General features: G+C 54.1%; 1 protein-coding gene and 1 long non-coding RNA gene across 2 annotated transcripts in view; both read left to right on the forward strand.

The window, feature by feature from the left end:
• Positions 1-200: 200 nt before the first annotated feature.
• ZIC5 (Zic family member 5) lies at positions 201-6,672 on the forward strand. Its single transcript, XM_036393892.2, is given in 5 exon segments — positions 201-479; positions 481-579; positions 646-1,030; positions 1,115-1,498; positions 6,026-6,672. Coding segments are annotated over 5 exon segments (1,602 nt in total). The 3' UTR covers positions 6,481-6,672.
• Positions 6,673-14,245: 7,573 nt separating this feature from the next.
• Positions 14,246-23,321, forward strand: part of LOC118701932 (uncharacterized) — a 73,707-nt gene continuing 64,631 nt past the window's right edge. Inside the window, exon 1 of the long non-coding RNA XR_004982607.2 lies at positions 14,246-14,328. This is a non-coding gene — a long non-coding RNA (uncharacterized LOC118701932). The remainder of the gene's footprint in view (positions 14,329-23,321) is intronic.

Consider the following 23,321-nt stretch of genomic DNA (forward strand, 5'->3'; position numbering starts at 1 on the left):
GGAGCCAATCGCGGGGCCCCGGCCGCTGCCAATCATCGCCATCCGTCCAATCCCTCCGGCGCGGTGTCCGAGCCGTATTCCCCAGCGCGCCGCCGAAGTGTGGTGAGGGCTCTGCCAATCGCGGGCGGGCAGAGCGGGGCCAGGGATGCGCGGGGCTCGGAGCGCAGACAAAAGAAGTTAAAGAGCCGCTTAATATATACATGTTTTTGAAGGCGGGTAAAGGGAAAAAAATAACAACAGCGAGCGTAGATGGGCTTGGCTGTGTCGTTATGGAGCCCCCTTTGAGCAAGAGGAACCCGACACTGAGATTAGCGGATTTGGCAGCGGCTCAGCCCCATCCTCACCAGAACATGACAGGCTTCCCGGGGCTGGGGAACCACCACGTCCACCCCCACCACGCGGCCCACCTCCACCCCGGGGACGCGGGCGGCGACCCCGGCGGCGCCCTCACGCCGCTCGGACCCGAGCACATGGCGCAGCCCTGCCGCCCTCAAGCTCACGCCCGAGGCGCTCACCGCCGCCGCCTTCGCCGCGCCCGCCGCCACCACCACCACCGCCGCCGCCTCCGCCACCGCCGCCGCCGCCACCACCGCCGCCGCCTACGCGCCGCCCGCCGCCGCCCTCCCGGGATACCCGTCGGGGGAGGCGGCGGGCCGGGACTTTCTCCTGCGGCGGGAGCTGCCCGCCGCCGCCGCCGTGCACGGGGCGCTGGGCGAGCAGCACCCGCCCGCCGGCTCCCCCCACCTTCCGCACCCGCCACCGCACGGCGTCTTCATCTCGGCCGCCGGCACCTACGGCGCGACCGACGGGGCGCACGCCGCCTTCCCGCCGCCGCCGCCCGGCGAGCAGGGCGCGCCCGCCGGCCGCCACCCGCCGCTCAACGGGCAGATGCGTCTGGGGCTGGCGGCCGCCGCCGCCGGGGAGCTCTACGGGCGCGCCGAGGCGCACTACGGGGCCGCCGCCGCCTCCTCTTCCTCCTCGGCGCTGCAAGGCTACGGCTCCGTCAACCTCAACCTGGCGGCGGCCGGGCACGGGCACCCGCACCACCCCCATCCCCACCACCACCACCATCACCACCACCACCACCATGCCCACGTCGGGGCCGCGGCGGCGGCGGCGGCGGCCGGGGCCTTCCTGCGATACATGCGACAGCCCATCAAGCAAGAGCTGATCTGCAAGTGGATCGACCGGGAGCCGCCTCCTCCACCTCCACCGCCGCCACCGGGCGCTAGGAAGCCTTGCTCCAAAACTTTCAGCACGATGCAGGAGCTGGTGAGCCATGTCACCGTGGAGCACGTCGGTGGGCCCGAGCAGAGCAGCCACGTGTGCTACTGGGAGGAGTGTCCCCGTGAAGGCAAGCCCTTCAAAGCGAAATACAAACTCATCAACCACATCCGAGTACACACGGGAGAGAAGCCCTTCCCTTGCCCCTTCCCCGGCTGCGGGAAGGTCTTCGCTCGCTCTGAAAACCTCAAGATCCACAAGCGGACTCATACAGGTGGGTTGTTCTTCCCACCCCCACCCCCCCTCCCCGCAAGGGTTTCCTTCCTTTATTTTTTTTCTCCCCTTTCCTCCTCTTTTCCTCCTCTCCTACGCACCGCCGAACATGTGACTTTTTCATGAATAAGTAATTCGGCAGCACACGGGCCACGCACACACAGCTACGTACACGCACCCGGCCCCTCTGCCCTGCACACACGTGTCGCGTCCCCCCCCTCCAGCCCCCCCTTCACCTTGGGCAGCTCCCTCCCCACCCCCACCCCCTCCGCTACCCACCTCCCGCACCCCGGCAGCACTGGATAAATACACCGATTAATAAATAACGCGGAGCCGGGAGAAGATGAGCAGCAGCCCCTGCGGAAGAGCGAGGAGAGGATGAGCGCTCGCCCTTCCTTGCTCCCGCCGCCCTTGTCCGGGGCACCCCGGGGCGCTCACCCCGCATCTGGGAGGCGCTGTGCTTTGCCCCGTCCCCCCGCCACGCCGGAGGACGGCGGTTCTGCCCTTCCTGCCGCTTCTGTCGGCGGGGACGGAGCCGGGCGGGTGACGCTTGGCCCGACGGAGATGGGGCCGCGGGGGCTCTTGGGGGCGCAGTTCCCCTGCGCTGCGGGCGGCGGTGGCGGGGCTCGGGGCTGCCGGTGCTACCGGCACGACCGGACTGGCCCTGTGACCAGCGCTCCTGGGGCTCCCCCCGCTCCGGGACTGTCCCTGCTAGCGGGACCAGCGATGCTGCCGGCCGTGCCCCCCGGCCTGGGCTACCGATGTTGCGGAACTACGGGGGATGCTGAGGGCTGAACTGCCGGGGCTGCCCGTGCCGCCGGGCTACCGGAGTGACGCCGGTCCCGAGGCTCCGGGTGCTGCCTGGGCTGCTGCAGCCTGCGGCAGTGCCCGCGGAATCGGGAAGCAGGGAGCGAGGCGGGGGAAGGCTCTCACCGGAGGACGCTTCCCTCCCTTTGTGGATCTGAGAAGCAAACTTCAAAGTCGCCCCGACTGCTCGGCGGGGTACGGGAGGAGGGAGCGGCACCCCCGGAGAATGCCTCGGGGGACAGGCGGGGGCCCCTGGAAGGGTTTGGGGTGTCTTTGATGCTTGTAGAGTTTTATTTTTCTGGGTTTGGTTTTGGTGGTTTTTTTTTTTTGTTTTGTTTTTTTGTTTGGTTTGGATTCCCCCCACCCCCCCCCCCCCCCCACTTTCTCCTCATTGCTCGCCACTCCCGAAATACGCATTTCCATCTGGGTGTAAAATACTGCCGAAAACGAACGAAGCCGGGATTTATAGTGGCAGACAAATATTATTCCTTGGAGGATACTTAAGGAAGTGGAGTTGCCGTAATTGCTTTCTTGATTTATTGTTTGCTGCTCGGGAAGAGAAAAGCGGCGACCGTACAACGTGTTGTTCCGATGTAAAACCAAATGGCCCATGGCTGAAAGGATTATAGATTTTTATCTCCAGAATATGTCAGGCACGAGCCCATGTGTAGCAGCGGAGCCCTGAGGGTGCCTAGTGCTCTACACCCCGAGCCAGGGATGGTGTGTGGGGGGAGATTTCTCCGGGGGAGAGGAGGGGGTAAGGTCTGACGCTTTTTGTTGTTGTTGTGTTAACGGCACCGCGGAATGAGTTAGCTGGAGGCCCGCGGTTTTGTCATCTATTCGAAAAACTAAAGTTCACCGCAGACTTTTCTGGGCTCCTCAACTCCTTACCCATCTCAGCTCCAAGGGGCAGGCGGGAGGGAGGTGGGAAGAAGTCCGGGAGAGGCTTGCGTGGAGGCAGAGAAATTCAGTCGGGAAAAAGAGCCCCCCACCAAAACCCGAATGCGTATCAGGCACAGTTCGCAGCTCTTAGATGAGGTCGAGCATTGCCCCGAGGCAATGCGTGGGACGTGGCTTCTTGCAATGAAAATTTGGAGAAGTTTTCAGCTTGGGACTGCCCGTAGTCCCCGGGAGGATGTCTGTGCGTGAACCCACGAAGAAAGGCTCTATCCACGCACAAGGGGTCGTTGCACCAAAGCAGCCCTCGGGGTGGGGTGCAATATCCCACCTCGAATGACAGCTCTGCCCATGGGAGGGCAAAGGCGACAGGAGCCTTTCCCTACGTATTTCTCCCCACGCCTTCGAGTGGACAAGGGATCCTAAACTTTCTGCCCGTTCCTATCAGATAAATTAGCGTCATTTTGCCACTTCGGCTTTAACTTAGGCATGTGCAGCCTGGGAGCAGGAGAGATTTACAGACTATTCATATATTATGGGCATTTGGCATGCCCGGGGTGGGGGGAAATAATAACTCCATAATCGTATCATTAGGCGATTTTGCATGTTTCTGGTAATTCTTGAGGAAGAAGAATATTTCAGTAATTCAGGAAGCGTTTGTTGTTTGGGACCTTTTTCTCCCTTTTTGTTTTGTTTTTGTTTTCTTTTTTTTTTTTTTTTTTGTTTTCTTTTTTTTTTTTTTCCTTTTTTCTCAGAAGCATCCACCGGGGAGCTGCATGGCAAGCTCTGCAGCTACTGCCCTGTTTTGGGGACAAATCACTGTTCCCAAACCCGGTGCACTCCAGGGGGAATTGGGACCTAGTCCCTTCTGCAATCTTGCTTTCCCCTTGCCAAGGACGATGCTCAGAATGGTCAGGCTTCCTTCCAGCGATTCCTAGACCTTCCAAAAAAGTGATCCCAAGCCCCATCTGTGCCTCTCCCCTCCACCCGCACTGCTACTGCCAGGAGGAGTGAGGGGATGGCACCCGGCATCTCGCCCCCTTCCGTGGGTTGAAACCACCTACAAATGGTTAAACTCTGACGTGGTGCCCTCGTCAGCGCAACGGGGACACACTGGGACCTTCGCCAGTCCTGGACTTATGGGGAATTTGATCGTCGTGATCTGGAGTCTGGGGAGGCTGCCCACACGTGAACCCGAGTGGAAAGGCACTTCCCTAAAACCCTGAGGGAGTGGACACGGTTTGGTCCAGCTGGTTGGAGCATTCCTCAGAGGGCTTCGGGCTCTGCCGGTCACGGCCAGCAGCAGGATGTGTGAGCCTTCAGCCTTGGGGTAACACAGTTAGAAACTGCCCAAAACCTCCAGGAGATTTTTCTTTGTTTTCCCAGAAAAATTAATAGTAATTAATGAACAAACGAAGTGACTGGAAGCTTGTCTCAGGGGTGTGCGAGGTTTTCATGCACTTAAAACACACGAGGCACAATTTAATTTTTTTTTCTCCTTTTTTTTTTTTTTAGTATAAACCTTGCACTTTCTAGCACTACCACATTGGTGGTAGGTGAGCCGATTGAAATTGAACAAATTGATGCATAAATAAGCTGTGGAGGTGTATGTTTCTATAGTAACAACCAAGAAATTGCTTCTAAAAATAAAAATAGTTTTCTTAGTTTCATTATTATTTTACTAAATAATAAACGCGATACGATCTTACAAAGGGGAGGAGCAGTAAAAATCGCTTGCTAGTAAGGAGAAAACGTCCACCGAGAGAGCTGCTGGGTTGTTATTTCTGAGCCCTCAGAGCAAATCCCATCTGAAAATGCACATCAGCCACGTCTAAAGGGACTCAAGAATAGCGATAGTAATGACAAAGATTATCAGTGCAGGTCTGTCCGTGCTGGACTCCCGTGTAGCACGGCAGTGAGAAAAACTCGCTGTAAGAAGTTTCCGTACAGGGATCTGCCACTTTTTTCTTTTTCCTCTGGTGTCTCAGCAAGAGGCATTTACCCAGCCCCGTTCGGGATCTATGAGGAAGGGTCTGCTCGGGAGCTATGGGGAAGGACATGTCTATAAGTAGCAGAACATATGTGTTCCAGGGTGTGCTACAGGAGACGAGTGTGTGTGAGAAAGCTACGCCAGGCTAACCGCCCCGGGCTGATTTTCACAACCCCTTTAACTGTTAAGCAATGTGTAAAAACTCTTCAAAGTAGATCATCCGCATACGTTTAGACCCAAATTTGCCCAGGGTGAGCAGCTACGCTGCCCTCATCACCGATCTCTGGGTTGGTCCCCCCAACTTGCAGGTTCCCAGTCCGGGCTGAGGGGTGCTCCCTCCTTTGTGTCGGGATGCTTAAACAGGTGTTACTTTTATTTTCCCCAAACTAATTATTCCTCCAGCGCAGTGCCCATTGGGAAAGGATTACGCAGGAGATGTGCCAGGCGAGCCAGGCTGCCGGCAAACGCCAGCCCTCGCAGGCAAAGGCATTGAGAGGTTTTGTTTGGGCTCGGTCATTAGAGCGGTAATGAAGGATTCTCGTGTGCGAGGGGAGCGCCGCAGAGGGCAAACAAGGCCGGGGGGGCCCTGCCGCCGCCAGCCCGGGACTCGGGGCCTGACGGCTGCCAGCGACGTGTGACAGGCAGCAAAACACGGGGGGAAAGTCGGAAACCTCGGGCATGTCACGACTGTCGCGAAGGGGGAGGAAAGAAGGGCAAGGGAGGAAAAGGAGGGAAGGGGGATGTTTACCCTCGCCGCTCGCCCCGCAGGCCGCGCTGCGGAGGGGCTGCGGGCAGGGCCGGTGACGGTGCCGTGTGTCCCCTGTGTCCCCGCAGGGGAGAAGCCCTTCAAGTGCGAGTTCGACGGCTGCGAGAGGAAGTTCGCCAACAGCAGCGACCGCAAGAAGCATTCCCACGTCCACACCTCGGACAAGCCCTACTACTGCAAGATCCGCGGCTGCGACAAGTCCTACACGCATCCCAGCTCCCTGCGGAAGCACATGAAGATCCACTGCAAGTCCCCGCCGCCCTCCCCGCCGCCGGGCTCCCAGAGCTACGCGGCGGCGGGGCCCCCCGACGGCCCGCTGCCCCCCGAGGCAGACCCGGCCGCCGAGCCGCCCCGCGGCCGCCGGGCCGCGCTCTCCCCGCCGGTCACCGACCTCAGCGAGTGGTACGTCTGCCAGGCCGGGGGCGCTCCCCGCCGGCCCCGCACCCCCTCCAGCCGCGGCACCTCCCCGGCATCCGAGGAGGATGAGCCCCACAGGACCTCGGGAGGCAGAACTGCTCCCTAGGGCCGTGCCGAGCCGTGCCAAGCTGCCGGCGGCCCCGGCCCCACCGCACTGGCCCGGGCCGCAGAGGCAGCCACCTGGCACGGGGGGCTGCCGTGGAAGTGCCATCAGGTTTGACTCGCGCTATTTATTCCATGTACGAAACCCTATGGTGTTTGTATGGTAACTAATTTAATTAAAGAGACTCGGACCTTTTTTTTTTTTTTTTTTTTTTTGGTAAATAAAAGCATTAATAACGCCAGGCTGGGCCATCCCAGTCACCCGAACCACACAATTTTGCAGGGGGACGGTGTCAATGGAGATGCCCATCTTCCACTCTGCCCTTGCCCATTGCTCTTAACAAAATTAAGCTGGTGAAGGCTGCAAACAGGCAGAGCCCAGCCAATCTCTGGAATGGCTCCTAAGTACCTTAGCTGCCACCCCAGCGCCTCCTCTTTGGCCTGGGTAAAGCCCCAGGTCAGCAGCAGCTTCTTGACTGTAAAGCAGCACCTGCTAAAGCTCCGGCTAGCCAGGGACAGGTTGCACATCCCTTAAAATAAAATTAAATAAATGCATTTCCCCACCTCTCTTGCAGTTCAGCTCCTTTGTAATTGAGGGTTTCTCTCCCGAGTCGGGGGGTCCCACCTGCACCCGGCATTTTCTCTCCAGCCTTTCTTTCACCCTTAGCCGTAACATTGTGCAAACGATTTACGAAAGGAAAGACAAAAGATGCAGGACTCCTTTTTCACTCCTCCACGGTTTGTACTTGTATGGCTCCTAGAACGTAGCCAGAGAATCAAAGAAACACGCTGCTATTTGACAACTGTGATACTGTGATACATTTTTGATTTTTTTTCCCTAAAAACAACACACGAAAACTCTGCGAATTTTGCTTTCCTTGGGGTTGGTGTTATTATTACTCTGATTATTATTATTTTTTTTTAAGTTCGTCTCTCAGATGAAGATTTTGCCTCATGCTCCCTCCAGCCCTCTGGGGGTTGGGAGGGGGAGCAGCCCCCCGGGCCTGACGAGTCCCAGAGTAGGGGGCAGGCACAGAGGGATTATCTTTTTATTATTATTTTTATGTATATTATTTCATGTCTCCAACCGAGCTGATGCCTGTGTGCTTTTCACCATCCCCCTGAAGTGGCCCGGCAGAGTCACCTGGGAGGTGGGGACCAGAGCTGCTGGGAAGGAAGCCAGGGGTGGGGACACAGGCTGGGCTCGGGGTGCCAGCCTCCCCAGACCTGCCAAGAGCCCAGCCCTGCAGCCGAGGGCTGCGGGGACACCCCAGCCCAGAGCCCTTGAGCAGGGAGCGGGGCGCAAATGAAGTAAAGAGCACTAATTCCTCCTCAGAGACCCTGAGAGAAGAAGCGACAGCCTCCCTCCCCTCCCCCAGGGCTTGTGGAAATGTGTTTTGTGTGCCGTGAATGGTGGATGTCGTCTTGTCATTGTTAATAACGTGTATGTGAACGCGATTATTTTGTACAGTCAAATTAATTTATTTTCTGACATCACCCTTTTTTTTTCCCTTTTTTTTTTGACTTCCCTGTAACAGTACAGAGCACACCAAAGAATTATCTTATTAATTTTGGTGATAGATTGTTGTTTATGCTGATGTGGTTTGTACAAAAAAGAAATCATTATATTTTTCAGCTTACTTGAATGAACGATGTAATGTGAAACAGACTCTTCCTGCATGTCCTTCGTGCGGTGTGTTGGTGCTGATAATATATAAATTTATGTATAGTTCATAGAGATATTATATTATTAGTACAGTGCATGGTGCTGTCACTCTGGAAGCCTTTAAACGTTGTCTTCATATTGTTGTGTTGGATCTAAAGAAGCAGGCGTTACTTTGAAAACAAACAGAAAACTTGAACAGAAAATAATTTTTTAAAGCTCATTCAATTTGCTTTTTATTCGTTTTTCAAAGCCCATTTGAATAAATAGAAAATAATAAAGTGAGGTATGAACTTTTTAAAAAATAATTTATGTAATGTAATCTTATTAGAGATATATTGGTGCTGATTTATAAACGAACTTTTTAATTTATGCATTTTTTCAATAACAGATTGCACTATACATTACGACATGGCAGGGTTTATAAACTATGGCTCGGGGGGTTATATCACTATTTTTATGTATTTGCTACACGTAAGGTCACACACTTGCCCAACAGTTTTATGACACATGATACCTCCTAAATAATAATAAAAAAATTGCTAATTTAAAACTTTTCATCTCTGTAAACCCCATAAAAATCAACAAAAAAAATCATGCAAATGAATAAAAATATTGTTCCTATGTATTGCATGTGCCTTACTAACAGACAAGGGGCAGAGACAGACCAGAACACCCCCTTTTCCCCCCGAGGGTCAGCAGGTAGCTTCAGACCCAGCCATAGCCCCACACCTCGGCAGGAGCAGCACCGTGAGGTGTTGGGGGCGGCTGAGGTGCTCCGGCTTTGCCCAGAGAAACCTGTGAGTAAATAGGGTTCTCCTGCGGGTTTGCCTCTGGTCTGCAGCCGGGCAGAGGAGGGATGCTCGGGCAGAGCCAGCCCTGCTCCCCCGAGGCTGCGGGCCTCGCTCCTGGGGCTGAGGGCGGGGCGCGGGCTGAGGATTTTGGGGTGCCTGGTCACGATGGAGCAGCTGGGTGCCCTGCTGCTGGCATCCCGTGCACAGGGGGAAGAGAGGGAAGGACAGACAGACAGAGGTACGACACAGGCACAGGTCAGACATTTATACACATGACATTCTTCATCTCTCTCAAGGACAGCTAATCGGAATATAAAATCTAATCAATTAACATGTTTATTTCTGTTGGGGAGAAAACCCAAAACACCACCAACAAAACAACAACAAAAAAGGGAGATTTTCCTGGCAGTGTTCTCTTGAGGATACTAATGAGTTAAATAGCACTACTCTTCGGTAGGAGCCATATAAGCGAAACCGTATGCCAGAAGATGATTCTGAAACTCAGAGTGAGGTCAGACAAGAAATAACGCCAGGAAATCACTGGAATGAAGGAGAAGAAAACCCCCGAAGTTTTCAGAAGCTGAGTGAGGACAGGTTTCTCCTTTCGAGAACTGAGTAAAACCCGTGAAAAAAAATTCGGGCAGAATCGTGTGTCGGCATCCTGCAGGATTATTTCCTCTTTTAATTTTCTTTTTAAATAAAATAAATTAAATAAAACTGGCTCAGAGTGATTGCGCCCCCGCCCCGTAATTTACCAGTGCTCGAAAATGACTGGTCAAAATGTCAAGAACAGTTTCACCAAAAGGTTAGAGTGTTTTTTAAGTCAGTTTTGTTAAATGTGGTAAAGGTGAAACAGGTTGCAAAGAGTTGTTTCAAGCAGAATGACAATAACCAACATACGAAGCAGAAAAACACTCATAAATGAGGGCTCCAATCAATGGGAAAACTTATAGCTCCCTAATGAAGTTTCTTGTGAAAAGGAGGGCGACACAAAGCCACCGAGACATGAATCATTCATGGGAAATATAAAAGATAAAAGATATCTGACAATGAGCAGAACCTTGTATAGAGTGTCTAAAACAAGTTTCCCCTTCTTATTTTCTGCTTCCCCCCCCTCCAACCTCCCTCTCCTAGTGTTCCCTGCCCGCCCTATAGAGTTAACATTGACCAGTGCACGTCCTGCCCCACTTCAAAGTAATTTAGCCCAGAACGGAAGGCTTGGCGCTTGGACAATCTTCATGGTGTGTTAGGATTTCTATGGCAATTGGCAAGCAAGACGTTCCCATCTGAATATGGCTCAAAGAAAGCCACTTATTGACACTGAGTTGGCCATCATCAAAGACTTCATCTTTTCCTAGGCGAAACGTGGTCCTAGCAAACACTGTGTAAATCATCTACCTTTGTAGTCGAGGCTGGGAGACATCTCGCCACACACTATTGCTGGCGCTCGGCCCTTTAAAGGCGACAGCGGCGGCAGCGAAGTTTGAAGGGACTAAGAAATTTCGGGAGTGTGGGAAATGGCATTGCGGGGAGGGGGGCTGGGGATATGGATAAGCGGGGCGTTCTCGGCCGAGAGTCTCGGGGCTGCGCCCCCCGACGCCCCCGCCACGGGCAGGGTGTGGGACGCGGGGCAGCCGGGATAGGGCTGCTGCTTTGTTTTTCAAAGCATGGGTGGTGGGGAGAACCGAGGATTTTCAGGGGTTTTCTCCGCGTGTTTCGTGCTTCTAGAGATGTCGCCAGGGAGTTGTGAAGCGCTGGCGAGGATGGACCGTCACACACTTCCCCCCCTCCCCCCCGCCCCTTCCCCCGCCATCGCCCCGGAAAAATATTCCCAGGTAGAGCAGAGCAGGACGGGTCGGGAGTGAGCGGGGACACGCACTCACACTCACACGCCGACACACACGCTCCCCCCGGCTCGGACACCCAAACGCCGGCGGGGCGCTGCCACCGCTCCCCCCGCATCCCGCGTACCCCCAGCACACACAACCACGCTCCCGCATTCACACACACACCACGCAAGTGCCTAATCAGGCAGGGAGAAGTTCAAAGGCAGGTTCTTTGAAATTCAAACTACTGCTTTTATGGTACATCAACATGGAGCGTTAGGATTGCTATGGCAATGAGCGCAGCAAAAGCAAGCTGCATTTAAAATAGTCCACCTCGATTCGAGACACTCTATTAAGATACAGTTGCATTGACCTTTAGTTTCATGCCGTGTTAGCGCAGTCAATTTTCACTTCATCAGAACGTCTCATATTTTTTGGCCTCTCTCCCAACGACCCTCCCCCTCCCCCTTTTTTTTTAGGACCCCCCCTCGCCAACTTCAGCAGATAAACAAATAAGTGAGGAAGAAGCTCCATCTCCAGCTCTTCTCGTCTTCTGCCTCCCCCTTTTTTTTTTCCCCCACCTAAGTACTTTTATTTGCAGAGCGATTGTTCTTTGTTTATTTAATACAAGTACTGTGTGAATGGTGAAAAATAAACACGATGAAAAATAACCAAACAGATGATTCCGCCAAGTGAAAAAGCCCGGACTTAATAAAAGTGCGAAGCAGTCACCGTTGAATGAGAAATCCTTTGAAGTGGAACTTATTATAGGAAGAATACTTTTTGGTTTCCCTAACGACGCTGCTGAATTGAAAGGGCTCGCCTTTGTCAACGATTTGTTCTCCTTTGCCGGGATGCCCGCAGAAATTACTTACATGGGCTGCCTTAACATGCAGCCTGCAAATCAGTAACTTCGCAGCTCAGACTCGCAGACGCCGCTCTTCTAAGGACAAAAAGAAGTCAGGAGGAAAACACCCCAACCTTTCATCCAGTCTCTTATTTTGGGGGGTGAAGGGGGGCAGGGGGAGAAAAGGGGGTTTGGGACGGGGGGGAGGCGAGTGGATCGGTGTGGCAGCACCCCCAGCCCCCGCCCGGCCGCAGGGACCCCGAGAGGGACCGTCCTCCGCTCCGGCCCGGCCCCGGAGCGAGCAGGGGGGCGGCGGAGCTCCTCCGGCAGCACCGTGTCCCTCCTTCCCCCACCCCCGCTCCCCCTTTTTTTCTCTTCTGCCAAGTGATTTTCCCAGGCAGAGACATATTTAATAAGGGTCGTTTATTACGAGGCGCTTTGAAGGGTCGCCCCTGAAGCCCTATGTCCATTAAAAACATGGAGGTGACATTTAAACCTCGTTTTAAAGGAGCTCTGGGGTAGTTCAATGAAAGGCAACTCGTTTGTCTTATGAGCTTGGAAACAACCTCCCTTCTTCTCCTTTTGACCACATGGCATAACTCAAAAACAATAGTTCAAAAGTAAAATGGCATCGTGGTGTTCAGCCTCAGACAGGCACCCATCTAGCAGGAGAGAAAAGGGATAGTCCATAACACAATGTGCTTTTTGTGTTCGACTCTGTCACAAGGATTTCGTTGTTTGCTTTAGAGGCTGCGCCTGTTATACTTTCTTGAAAGTGCTTGTGTTAAACAAGAGTTATAAGTCATCCAAAACAACAAACATTTTGATTTTCTTTGCCTAAAGGGTTTTCCCTGGCCATGGGCACCGTGAAAAAATAATGTACTTGCTGAGAAAGGAGCACCAGTAGTAGCATTACAAGCACAGTGCATTAAATATTGAATGACACGAGGGAAAAAAAAAGAACTTGTCGAGGGGCACTCAGCCTTAAAGTCTTTCTTCAACTTTGTCTTCAGTGCCTGTTGGACTATTTAAGATGGTGTTAATTAAGGGCTGCATCTGATTCCACTAGCCCCCAGCTTTGTCTCTTTGCAGCGCTCCCATCAATAGCCCCTCTCAACCGCGGGCTTTCCCCACAAGTTGGTTTAGTGGTGCATGTGTCACTTCTTATTTTGAGGCTGAAGAGAAACCCGGATCGTGCATTAAGGGCAACAGGGAGATAGTAATCAAGCGGTGTTGTGGGGTTGTGGGGGGGGTGGGGGGTGGAGCGGTGGGGCAGCGACAGGAGGAGGAGGGTGCGCGTCCAAGGCTGGAGCAGGGCAGCAGGGAGCGGAGCGGGGGCACGGCGCCGGGGTGAGAGCCTGTTTGCACATTGCCAACAGCCTGTTTGGCAAACAAGAGGCTGGCGAGCTTAATTTGTTTCAAATTAATCGTTTTCCACGAGGAAAAAGAAAGAAAGGAAAAAAAAGAAACAAAACAACAAACCACCAACTCCACGCGTCAAACAGCCCTCCCCAAAATCCTGCAAGGGAGCAGGAGGAACAGCCTCCGGTCCCGCGGCAGCCCCGTGCGGGAGCCCACGCGTGGCTGCGTGGGGAGCCGTGGCGTGTGCCGGTGCCCCTCTCCGGCTGTGCCCCGGCCGATGCTGGCCGCCAGTGAGGCCGACCCTCGGTGCAGGGCAGCCCCCGGTGCGCCCCGGGCAGCGGGGAGGGCGAGGGCAGCCACCGGAGCAGGGGGACACAGCTCTGGGGACACCCGGCGGGACGCCTCGCCCTGCATTTACCCTCTCGTATTTAGGGACTCGCCGCTCTCCCCTCGGCGGGGAGCACCGAGGCACCCGCATTTCGGGGAGAAGCCTTTCCCGGGCCCCATCCCGGCGCTCCCCGCCCCGGTCGGGGGGGGGCTCCTCGAACCCCGATGGGGCGCCTCGTCCCTCCCTCTCTCCCCGAGAGCGCTGGAGGCCGAGAGGGGCTTTGCCCGTGGGGGCATCGTCTCGGCGCTCAGCAAATGCCAACAGCGGGGGTGCAAACTGGGGGGCGGCTCCTCTTTTCTGTACGGCTCCTTTTCAACCTGCCAAAGGCACCGGGTGTTGAAAGCAAGGGGGCGCAGAGGGATCCTTTGCAGGTGTGGGGGGTGTGTGCCCCCGTTCCCCCCGGGGTCAGCGGGGACCCTCTGCCCCAAAGTGCGCTCAGAGCTGAGGTCGGGTTAGAGGACCCCTTAATTGGATGGGGCGGGGGGAAGAATGGTTCACTTCAGTTCTGTCCTGCCCGAGTGGTGAGGAGGGGAAAGCCAAGCGTGAGGCTATGAAACCCAATAGCCAGATTCTGTTCGTCTTCTACTTTTTTTTTTTTTTTTTCAATCTCTATGTTCCCCCTCTCCTCCTCCTCTTCCTTTCACTCGGCAAGCCCGTCTGAAGCGCTCCAAATGGCCTTTCAAACAAGAAAACCCTTCAAGGAAAAATGGGCACACATCCCCTTCCAGGCACCTTGCCAAAATCTCCCAAGCACCCTACCTGGCATCCTAGCTTAAGTTTCTTCAAGAAGTATGTGTGTGTCTGAGTATGCGAGGGGGGTGGGGGGGTTCGGGGCCGAGGGGGGGTGGAACTACAGCCGTCCTGTAGTGGTAGACACAAGTTCAGAGCTCCACTTCTCCCCTCTTTAATTAGGCTGGGGAGAGCCGCGGAGGCCCCTGGTTGAGGTGCGAGCGAGGCGGCCGGGCAGAGCGAGTGAGTACCCAACGCAGCCCCGACGGGACCGGGATGGGCACCCGGGGAGCCGCGCCGGGGGGCTCCGCGCTCAGCGGGCAGCAGCGAGCAGCCGCCTCCCGGAGAGAGATGTGGGAGGGGAGGATGAGGATGAGGGTGGGAATAGCGGGCCGGGGGTGTGCCAGTGGGACTCGCTTCCCCGAACTGGCGGTGCGGGCCGCTAGGCGAAACTGGGGAGGCCAGAGCCGGTGCTGCAAAAGTCAGCTCGACCCAGCTGTGACTTCACCTATTAGCCCCGATGTCTTTCCGAGGAGATTGGCGGAGTTAAACATCCCACAATGGGCGCTCTGGGGCGTCTCCAGCCTGACCTCTACCCGGTTTTAATAGTTTCATAGGAACTTCATTAAATCAATTACTTAGTGAGCACATCATCATTTATTTGTAATTAGCACTGAAGAGCTTGATTTTTGCAGCAGCCCGCAGCCCGGTTCCCAGCGGGGTTGGCCATGTACTACAAGCACTTTTGTTTGCTGTGTGTGTTGACTCGTGGTATTATTCGGCCGCCACAATAAAAGTGTAATCTTCACGTCTTAATCTAGCGTTCAGGGAGGAAAGGAAAACAAACACGGGGCGGACGAGGCACCGGTTCCCGTGTCCGTGTCCCCCCCTGCTCGGGCCGGGCGCGGTGCGGCTCCCGGGCCGTGCGGCGGGAGGAGGGCGGAGGGACCGGAGGGTGGGACGGACGCCGGGGCCGAAGGGGGGGAAAGGGAGGAAATGGGTCATCCGCAGCCAGGACAAAAGAGAGCGGCTCGGTGCCTTGAAGGGCACGGAAAAGGGGTGCGAACCGGCTGCCCGCGGCCCTGGGTGTGCGTGCTGGGGGGAAACCAGCGGGGCTCAGCGCTGGGGGTGCAGCAAGAAGGCTTTCGTACGGGGGGCTTCGGGGCAGGAAAGGGGACGGGTAGGGGCAGGGAAAGCCGCATCGGACGTGGGGTGGACGTGACTGTGTTAGGGGCGGGAGGAGAAGAGCAAAAACTCCCCGACGTAACCATCCAGGCCTCCTCTGCTTCTCCCCGCAGCCAGCGCCTTGCCATCGCGGCTCCCCACGGGGAGGCGGCTCCACGCGTGGGCCGCGCCACGGCTGCCCCCAGGCGACAGCCCCAGCCCCTCTCTGCCGCCGCAGGAGCTGCCGCGGCCGCGTCTCTGAGCACCCCGGCTCGGGCCCGGTGAGGGGCCGGGATCCCGGGCCGGCCCGGGGGGAGGAGGGCTTTGCAGCCCCCTCCCTCGTCGGGCTGCGCTGGCTCCCAGACAGACGCTCTCCAGGCAGGCAGGCAGGCAGGCAGGGGTTTGGGGAGTGGGGGCTGTTTTGGAGTTTCTGCCTGCCGCCCCTTCTCTTCCCTCACTCCCTCGCAGCCCGAGGGAGGAAGGGGAGCTGATGTCCCGTTGGAGGCTGCAGCACACCCGCAAGCCCCGGGGCTTCTGCACCCCACGCGTGCCAGTCGCGGGTAGGCACCGAGGCAGAGACCCGAGGGAAAAGAGCAAGGGGGCGGGTCGGGCTGTGTGTGCCCCTGTACGGGAGCAGTACCGTGTTCGGCTCCGACGACAGGCCCACTCTTGGTATTCAGGCGCTGCCCACATTTCGGCAGATCACCTGCAGAGGGGCTCTCTCGCCCCACTGCCCGGTCCTTCCCCACGGAAACCGTCGAGGTGAACGGGACGAGCGGCCCCGCCGGTACTTGCCTGGATCGGCTCCTACCGGCCGAGGGGATGGATAGTGATTTCCATCTCGTCTTAATTTCCATCCTCGACGTGGCGAGAGCCCGGGTCCGGGGCAAGACAAGTGCAGAGCAGGGTGCAGATGTCACCCGCGATGGAACTGCCCCTAGCCGTGCCGTCGGTCACCTCGTCTATCGTGGTGGGTCTCCATCGCCCCCGGCCCGGGCCGAGAGGAGCGAGTCCCGGAGCCCCCCAGCTGCAGAGCCCAAGTGGGGGCTGGCGGTGCTGGCAGGGCACAGGTCCCCGCGTAGGCAGGGCTGCCGTGGCGGCACACGGGTGATAAAACACGCCGTGGGGGCGGGGGGCGAACCGTCTCTCCCCTCCGCCCCAAAAACATCGCTTGGCATTAGTGCAAGGGCCAAGTTCCCAAATTCAAGCAAACAGTAGGGAAAAAACCCCTGAATATCCTCTGGGAGACGGAGAGGAGAGAGGTGCTTTATTTGCGCGGAGAAGCCGGGACGCGACGTGATTTTAATTGCTATGTATTTTTAATATTAAATCGTTTTAACATGTAACATAACCGATCTCTTCTGTCCGAAAACGACCGTCCGAGAAGCCGAGCGGGGCGCGTTTGTCGCCAGGGTTGGGATAAATGGGAGTTCCCCGCGATGGCAGCGAGGGAGGCTGCGCGGGCGCAGAGGTTGCGCGGCGGCTGAGAGCGGTCCCAGCGTGGTGAGCTCTCTTCTTGCCGGGCAGGAGACCGAGCCCGGCACAGAGCCGAACCCTCAAACGTTGAAAACAAAAAAGGTGTTTCCCGTGGGGGAGAAAACCAGTACCATCCTCTCCTCCTCCTTCTCCCAGATCTACAAATCCCTCAATTTACTCCGCGGGGAGTGCTCACGCGGATTCGTGGGAACCGGCCCGCGTTGTAGGGTGCTATTTTTAGGGCATAGGGCTGGAAATGGAGGGATAACACCAGGCTTTGCAGAGCAGGAGACCTGCAGGTGGGGAAGGTAGCGCTGGCTGCAGCCGGACGAGTCAGGGCGTCAGCCGTAGGTGAGGCGAGTTGCTCGTGGGAGGAGGGAGGAGGAAAGCAGGACCGCAGGCCATCCGTGCTCCCCGTCCAGCCCCTCAGTGTGCCGGGCAGCCGTGGCGGGGCTGCTCCCGCTGTGCGCGGCTCCAAGGAGCGGAGGCGGCCTGCGGCAGAGGCACCTGCCCTGACCAGGAGCGGGTCCTGCCCTTGCCTCTGAGTTTTATGGAAGCGGGAGCACGTTCCCAGCCCGGACGTGTTCTATAAGCTAAAGCCCGTTTGGGTGGGTGGCGGTGCTGCCGCTGTGCCGTCCCGAGGCCCCACGGCAGAGGCATGTCCCGGGTGGAGCCTCAGGGAGTCACGGGCAGTGTCCGTGTGGGGCAGCTCAGCAGCCCCCGGCCTCTGGCTCTGGTCCCTTCTGCCCCGCGGCCTCTCCTGCCTGGCCACGAGTGTTCCTGCTCGTGCCTGCCCGTCCCACTTGTGTCCTGCCCGTGCCACCCTCCCTGCCTGTCTTGCTTGGCCTGTCCCTGCCTGCCCAACCTGCAGTCCCTGGACCAGCAACCCTCAGTCCTCTGCCCCTGGTGCTGTTCATCACTGGCAGGAGCTCATGGACATTTGTTGAGGCTGTACCCTCTCACAGGGTACATCCCTTTCATCTGCTCTAAGGAGGAGGGAAGCTGCGTCCTGTGGGAAATGGGTGAGGAGAGAAGGGTCAACAGGGCAAATCCAGTCGGCTCTACCCTGTCCCAAACCTGGAAGCAGCTTCCCAGACACTCACCTGCCATCACCAACCTGGATGGCAGATTGTGTTTAGAAGCTGGGGCCATGCTACCAAATATTTTACAGCAGCTGTTTAATGCTGTCCTACCCAGTTATTAAAGACAAATAGGAGTAAATTAAAACAGCACTGTAAAGTGAAGTAAAACCCCTTCTTCATTCTACTAAAAGACAATATCTTTCAATTAAGGAATATTTGAATTCCACAAAAACGCAGACTCTCCACAGTGACATAAGACTTTGCTTTTCAAACTGTAGCCAAATACAAACCAGCCCAGCTCAGACCAAGCTTAGGCACAGGGGCCATGATCCCATGGGCCAAGGGCCAGGGCAGGCCAAAGACAGGGGCCTGCTGCTTTGATTCTACCCCAGAATACTTTGATTCTACCTCAGATTCCCTCATTGTGGGAGGTCTCCTTTGACTTTTTTGTTCTCATTTCTCGCAGGACAGGGAAGCAGGCTTGGCCCAGAGCAGATTTTTAGGTTCCAAGTTTGCTGGTGGTGATCCAGGGCAGCACCAGGCGCTGGCTTCGGCAGCCGTGCCCAAGTGCCCAAGTGTGCCTAACTGCTGGGGACAGCCCTTGGATTCTTTCCCCCCTGTTCTCTAGCACAGAAAAAAAAAAACCCAAACCCTCCCTTGAAATTGTTCATCATGCAATGCCTGAAAACCTTGAATTACCTTATGCCATCACCCGACCCAGGGCAGACTGCCCAGGATTTTATCAACATTTACTTCATCAGTACTTAGATTTCTATTCTGTAGTTGGCAATGCTCATATGCCAGATGCACTTGCCATTTAGTGCATCCTGCCAGGGTTAGAGAAATATAACCCAGGAATGAGATTAACCTGGGACCATACCTGTGGGGTTTGATGCTTGCTGCTGGCACCTGGGATCTTTTCAGGGGTATGAACCTGCCAGGCAGTCCTTGGAGAGGGAACTTTGAGCTGGGCACATGCAATTCTGCACCAGGTGGCTCTTAAATAAAAAAGTAGAGAAAATGGGAAGAACTTAGGCCCAAATACAAAAATGAGCTGTTGGCATTGAGCTCTTCCAGTGGAGTAGAGAAGCAGGGAGGTCAATAGTCCTGATTGTCCAAGATGGCAATGAGCTGGCAAGAAAGGATTTAGCAACATTTTATAGCCACATAAATGGAGCTACATTCAGTGTTTTGTAAGGTACCATAAAGCATAAGTCCTTCTGTCTCTTGGCTGCTCCAGTTCTGCTTTGTTTTACCCAAAAAGAGACAATGTCTGCAATTGCAGCTAAAACCCCTCTAGACACACATAACACGTACATGTACCTACACCTGCCCTTCCACACAGGCACCAGTCTCACCCAAATACTCTCAGATCATGTTCATTAGAAGAATAAATTCCACAGGGATTTTCCCAGAATATAAGGGAAACAAAAACAACCTCAAAAGAAAGATGATGCTGCTGGCATCCACTTGCTTTCTTCCCTGAGCTCTCCAAGAACACTACCAACACCTTGCCACTGCACAGATCAAGGGGCACAGAGTGACAGCAAGGTCCCCTTTAATGGCAGATGTGGCCTTATTAAATGTGTTTTATAGTGTTTTCTTTATTTTTATTACTTTGCCACTTAAGAAGCAGTCCCATCTTTCCTAGGGATTATGGCATTGCTCCCTCCCTTTCTCAGCTGCCTATCTGTTGAAGAACTAAGAATTTTACAAAACCGATTTATTGTATCTAAAGCAAACTAAAAATGTCAAGGTGGATTTTATTTAAAAAAAATTATTCTGACTGCCAGAAAACATGGGGCCAAGTTGTCACCAAGTCCATCTTACCTGCTGCCCTACCAGAAGCATCACTTGCAGCTTTCCCTCTCCCCAGAGAACCTGGGGGTCTGATGAGCCAGCAGGAACAGGGATGGGGAGGAACATGTATCCCATCCTCTGGCTGGGCAGCTGGGCAGCCCAAATATGGGACTGGGAAGGGTAATGCTGAAATGAGTGTGCAGACAGCCCAAGCTGGTCCCCAGGAGAGAGGGCCCTGCACATCTTGTCTGCTGCCTCTGTCTGCTGCTTTGAGGAGGGCATCCTTCAGCTCCTGAGGGAAGGACCCCACCTCTACCCTCGCTGGGGCAGTGCCCATGCTCTGACATGGCAGGACACCTTCCAGCTCAGGATTCCCCATGGCAACATTGGGCTTGTGACTCATGGAGGGCAGCAGCACCATTTGCTGTGCTAGCACAGGCCCTGGTGCTCCCCAGTGATAAAAGGGAGCAGTATGACAATACATGAGCTGCCGGTGACATGGATGTGCAGGCTTGTCTGTGGCTGCCAGCTCTGGGAATGAGTGTGGCTCAGTGCTGGCAGAAGGTGCTTGATTGATGGCTGGGTATTGTGGGGCTACAGTAGATGTGTCGTGCCAGCTTCTGTGTACCCAGTCCAGAAACCCAGGGATTATATCAAAATGGCAGCTTACAACCATGCCTAAATAATAAAGGTGCTTTCTTACAAGTGCAGTGAACCCAGCCATTTCCTAATGCCAGCACTACATTTGCTTTCTGCATTTGCATCTGTGGCTTGTCTGAGCTCCACATGTTGGGGAATTTAAAAACAATCATTCGTATTTTTTTCCTTGTTTCTGAATGAACTAGGCTCCCGCAGAAAAATAGCAGGGGTGAATATATTTCTGTTCAGGGATATAGCATTCTAGTCAAGGAATTTGGAGAGCAAAAGCATAAATGTGCAGAACCGTGAAGAGATAATATGTGGGGAAATGATTTTTAAAATGTAGAGGTAAAACAAGGATTACACTTTTCCAGAAGCAATTTGTAGACTGTGTGGCAGTAAGAATTGGCATGGCAAGTGTGAATCTTGGCTGTGCACATATAGATGCTATAGAGATCCCTCACCAGCCATTTAGACAAATGATTAAGGCTAGAAGATGACAGTGTGCACACATTACGGTGTGACACATGCTCACACACAAACACAGACGTACATGTATGGGCACACACAGATCTTTACAATCAGCACTGCCTGATTATTCTTTTGTTTTCAGAAGGTTTAGAAATGTTGAAGCACTCTGATAATTTATGCTTACCTATGGAGTCTCAACCATTGGGGTGGTACCTGGTTTATTTCTTGTTGATGTTGATGTCAATAATTTATTTCAATGACCAGAGGGGACGTGCTATGCATTAATGATTACTTACTTGCTCTATACATATTCAGATTTTGACTCCTGAGACTGTGCACATTTAGTTTGCCAAGAGATGCTGCTGCCTCTCCAGCAGGTATTATTGACTGAGGCAGCATTAAAGCAGCAAGAGGGGCACTGGGAAAATATCACTGATAGCTGAGAAGGGCCAGGAACAGATCATAAACTAAACTTCACTAAAGCTGAAATACACTCAGGACATTATCTTTCAATGAAAGATTATTTAAAACTCAAGTCTTTGAGTGCAGAGATCATAATGGATCAATTACATTTCAGAGCCAAAATTGTGTTGCCAGGTTATAAACTCACATTTCTGTCACGGTCCAGTTGCTGCTAGCTAACCATCTCTTCAGCCACCAGCACTGCATTTTTAAAGGACAGTTTGGGAGATACATGGCTTGTGAGGAACCAGGGGTGCCAGAGAATCAGTCTAGTTCAAGACTGACTCTTTCTTTCTGTAGCACGGGAGGGAGCGCTGGGCCCACGGCGCCATCAGCTCAGGGGAGGTGAGGGAAGCACAGACAGAATTGCTAACTACATCTCCCTCCATGACAAACTTGTTTCCCTTGTAAGAGGTGAGATACTTCTTCAAAGCACAAAGGAGAGGGGATAACTGACAGGTGGGGCTCTGTTTGAGCATGCAGAGATTTTCTCCCCCTTCCCTGAGGTCTATTTTTTGTGGTTGTGACTGCCTTTGAAAGGCAGTAATGAGGTAGGAAATCTTCACACTCTTTTTGGCATTGAAGGGTTTCAGAGCAGGATTGATGCTGGATGGCTGGGAAGAGGAAGTCCAAAGCAGAAGTATTTTGGAGTAGTGTAGTTTTTTTTAGTGGCATACATGCAAATAATTTCATATTTGTGACTACATGGACAGCTAGCAGAGCAGGACCATTTACAAGTTTTCCTAAATGGTGGTTCTTGTTGCTGATCATCTTTATGCAGACCTGGCTATTCTTGCTTCTGAAAGCCTATCTTCTTTAGGGTCTCTCTGGCATGATGTAAAGTTTTAATTGACAATATGGATTTCTAACTCAGCTAATACTAACATTGGCCTTAAGACAAATCAACACAGCACTGGCAGGAAGAAAGAATTCCCTTAGTGGAAGCTGGAAGGTGTTTCTTTTCTCTCTTGTGTGCGAGAAATAAAAATCTTCCTCCAGATCTGCTCCAGGAGACGTGGTCTGTGCACAGGGCTGGGAGCTGGGCTACACAACCACTAATCCCAGCTCTGACAGATCCCCTTGGTGGCAAATCTCCCCAGCCTCCCTTTCAACACCTGTAAAATGGAGATAATGAGCAGGACACCCTCCCTTCCCCGGGGCTGGGTGCTGTGTGCGGGGCTGCCGGGGCTGGTCCCGCAGGCATCCCTGTGTGCAGCCCTGCTCCACACACTGGCATTTTGCTGCCATTTGGTTGGCAGAAATACCCCACAACAGCACAGTGCTCCAGACGATCACGAGCAGCCATGTAGCAGTCATCCTTTGTTTTCTTTAAACGATTTCAACAAATATAATGTCTCTTTTTTCTGGAGCTGCAGGCAAACCATTTGGCCTCCTGGCAGACAGCTTTCCTGGGCCTCTGAGCCCACTGCGTTTACTGGAGAGGCTCATGTCGCATTTTCTGCCCCTTTTTTTCAAAATGTTCCTTTTGGGGAGGGGAAGGCATGCTCTTATTCTCTTTTATTTCATTTTTTGAGCGCCAGAGCTGGCAGAAAAGAGCTACCTTAGAACATGCGTGGCTGGTGCGGAGCAATGGCTGTGGTGGGGATGCTTCCTGGCTGCACGGGCTGTGTGCCTGTGATTAAGATCACTGTCAGAAAGAAAGCAGCACTTTTAGAGGGTTTTTCATAAAGCACCCAGCAGAACCCAGCATGGACCAGCAAGAGATCTGCTAAATGCCAAAATTGCACTCAGAGTGAATTTTTTTTGTCTTTGGAGGGTTTTTTAAAAAACTCTTTTATATTGACAAACTGTCAAGGAGAGATATTTCTGATTTTCAGGCTGAAACAAAGCACAATGACTCTCACTATGGCCCTAATAAAGGCAGGTAGGTGAAAAAAGAAAGAAGAAAAGAAATGCTTGCTTGGCTCTTGCCCCCACATATTTGTCAGTGTGCCTGTGACCTGAGCCAGCTGCTACCTCTGTGGCTCAGCTGCCACCGTGGTGGCCACAGTGTCACAGGGAAACTGGCCAGGTGCAGCCAAGGCCACCAGCCACCAGCCCTGGACACACAGTACAACCCTCACCACTCTAAACTCCATCTCTGCTGCAAAAACACCGGGAACACCGAGCAAAGCCTCACCA

This window comes from Molothrus ater, chromosome 2 (assembly GCF_012460135.2).
Source record: "Molothrus ater isolate BHLD 08-10-18 breed brown headed cowbird chromosome 2, BPBGC_Mater_1.1, whole genome shotgun sequence".
Classification (NCBI taxonomy): Eukaryota; Metazoa; Chordata; class Aves; order Passeriformes; family Icteridae; genus Molothrus; species Molothrus ater.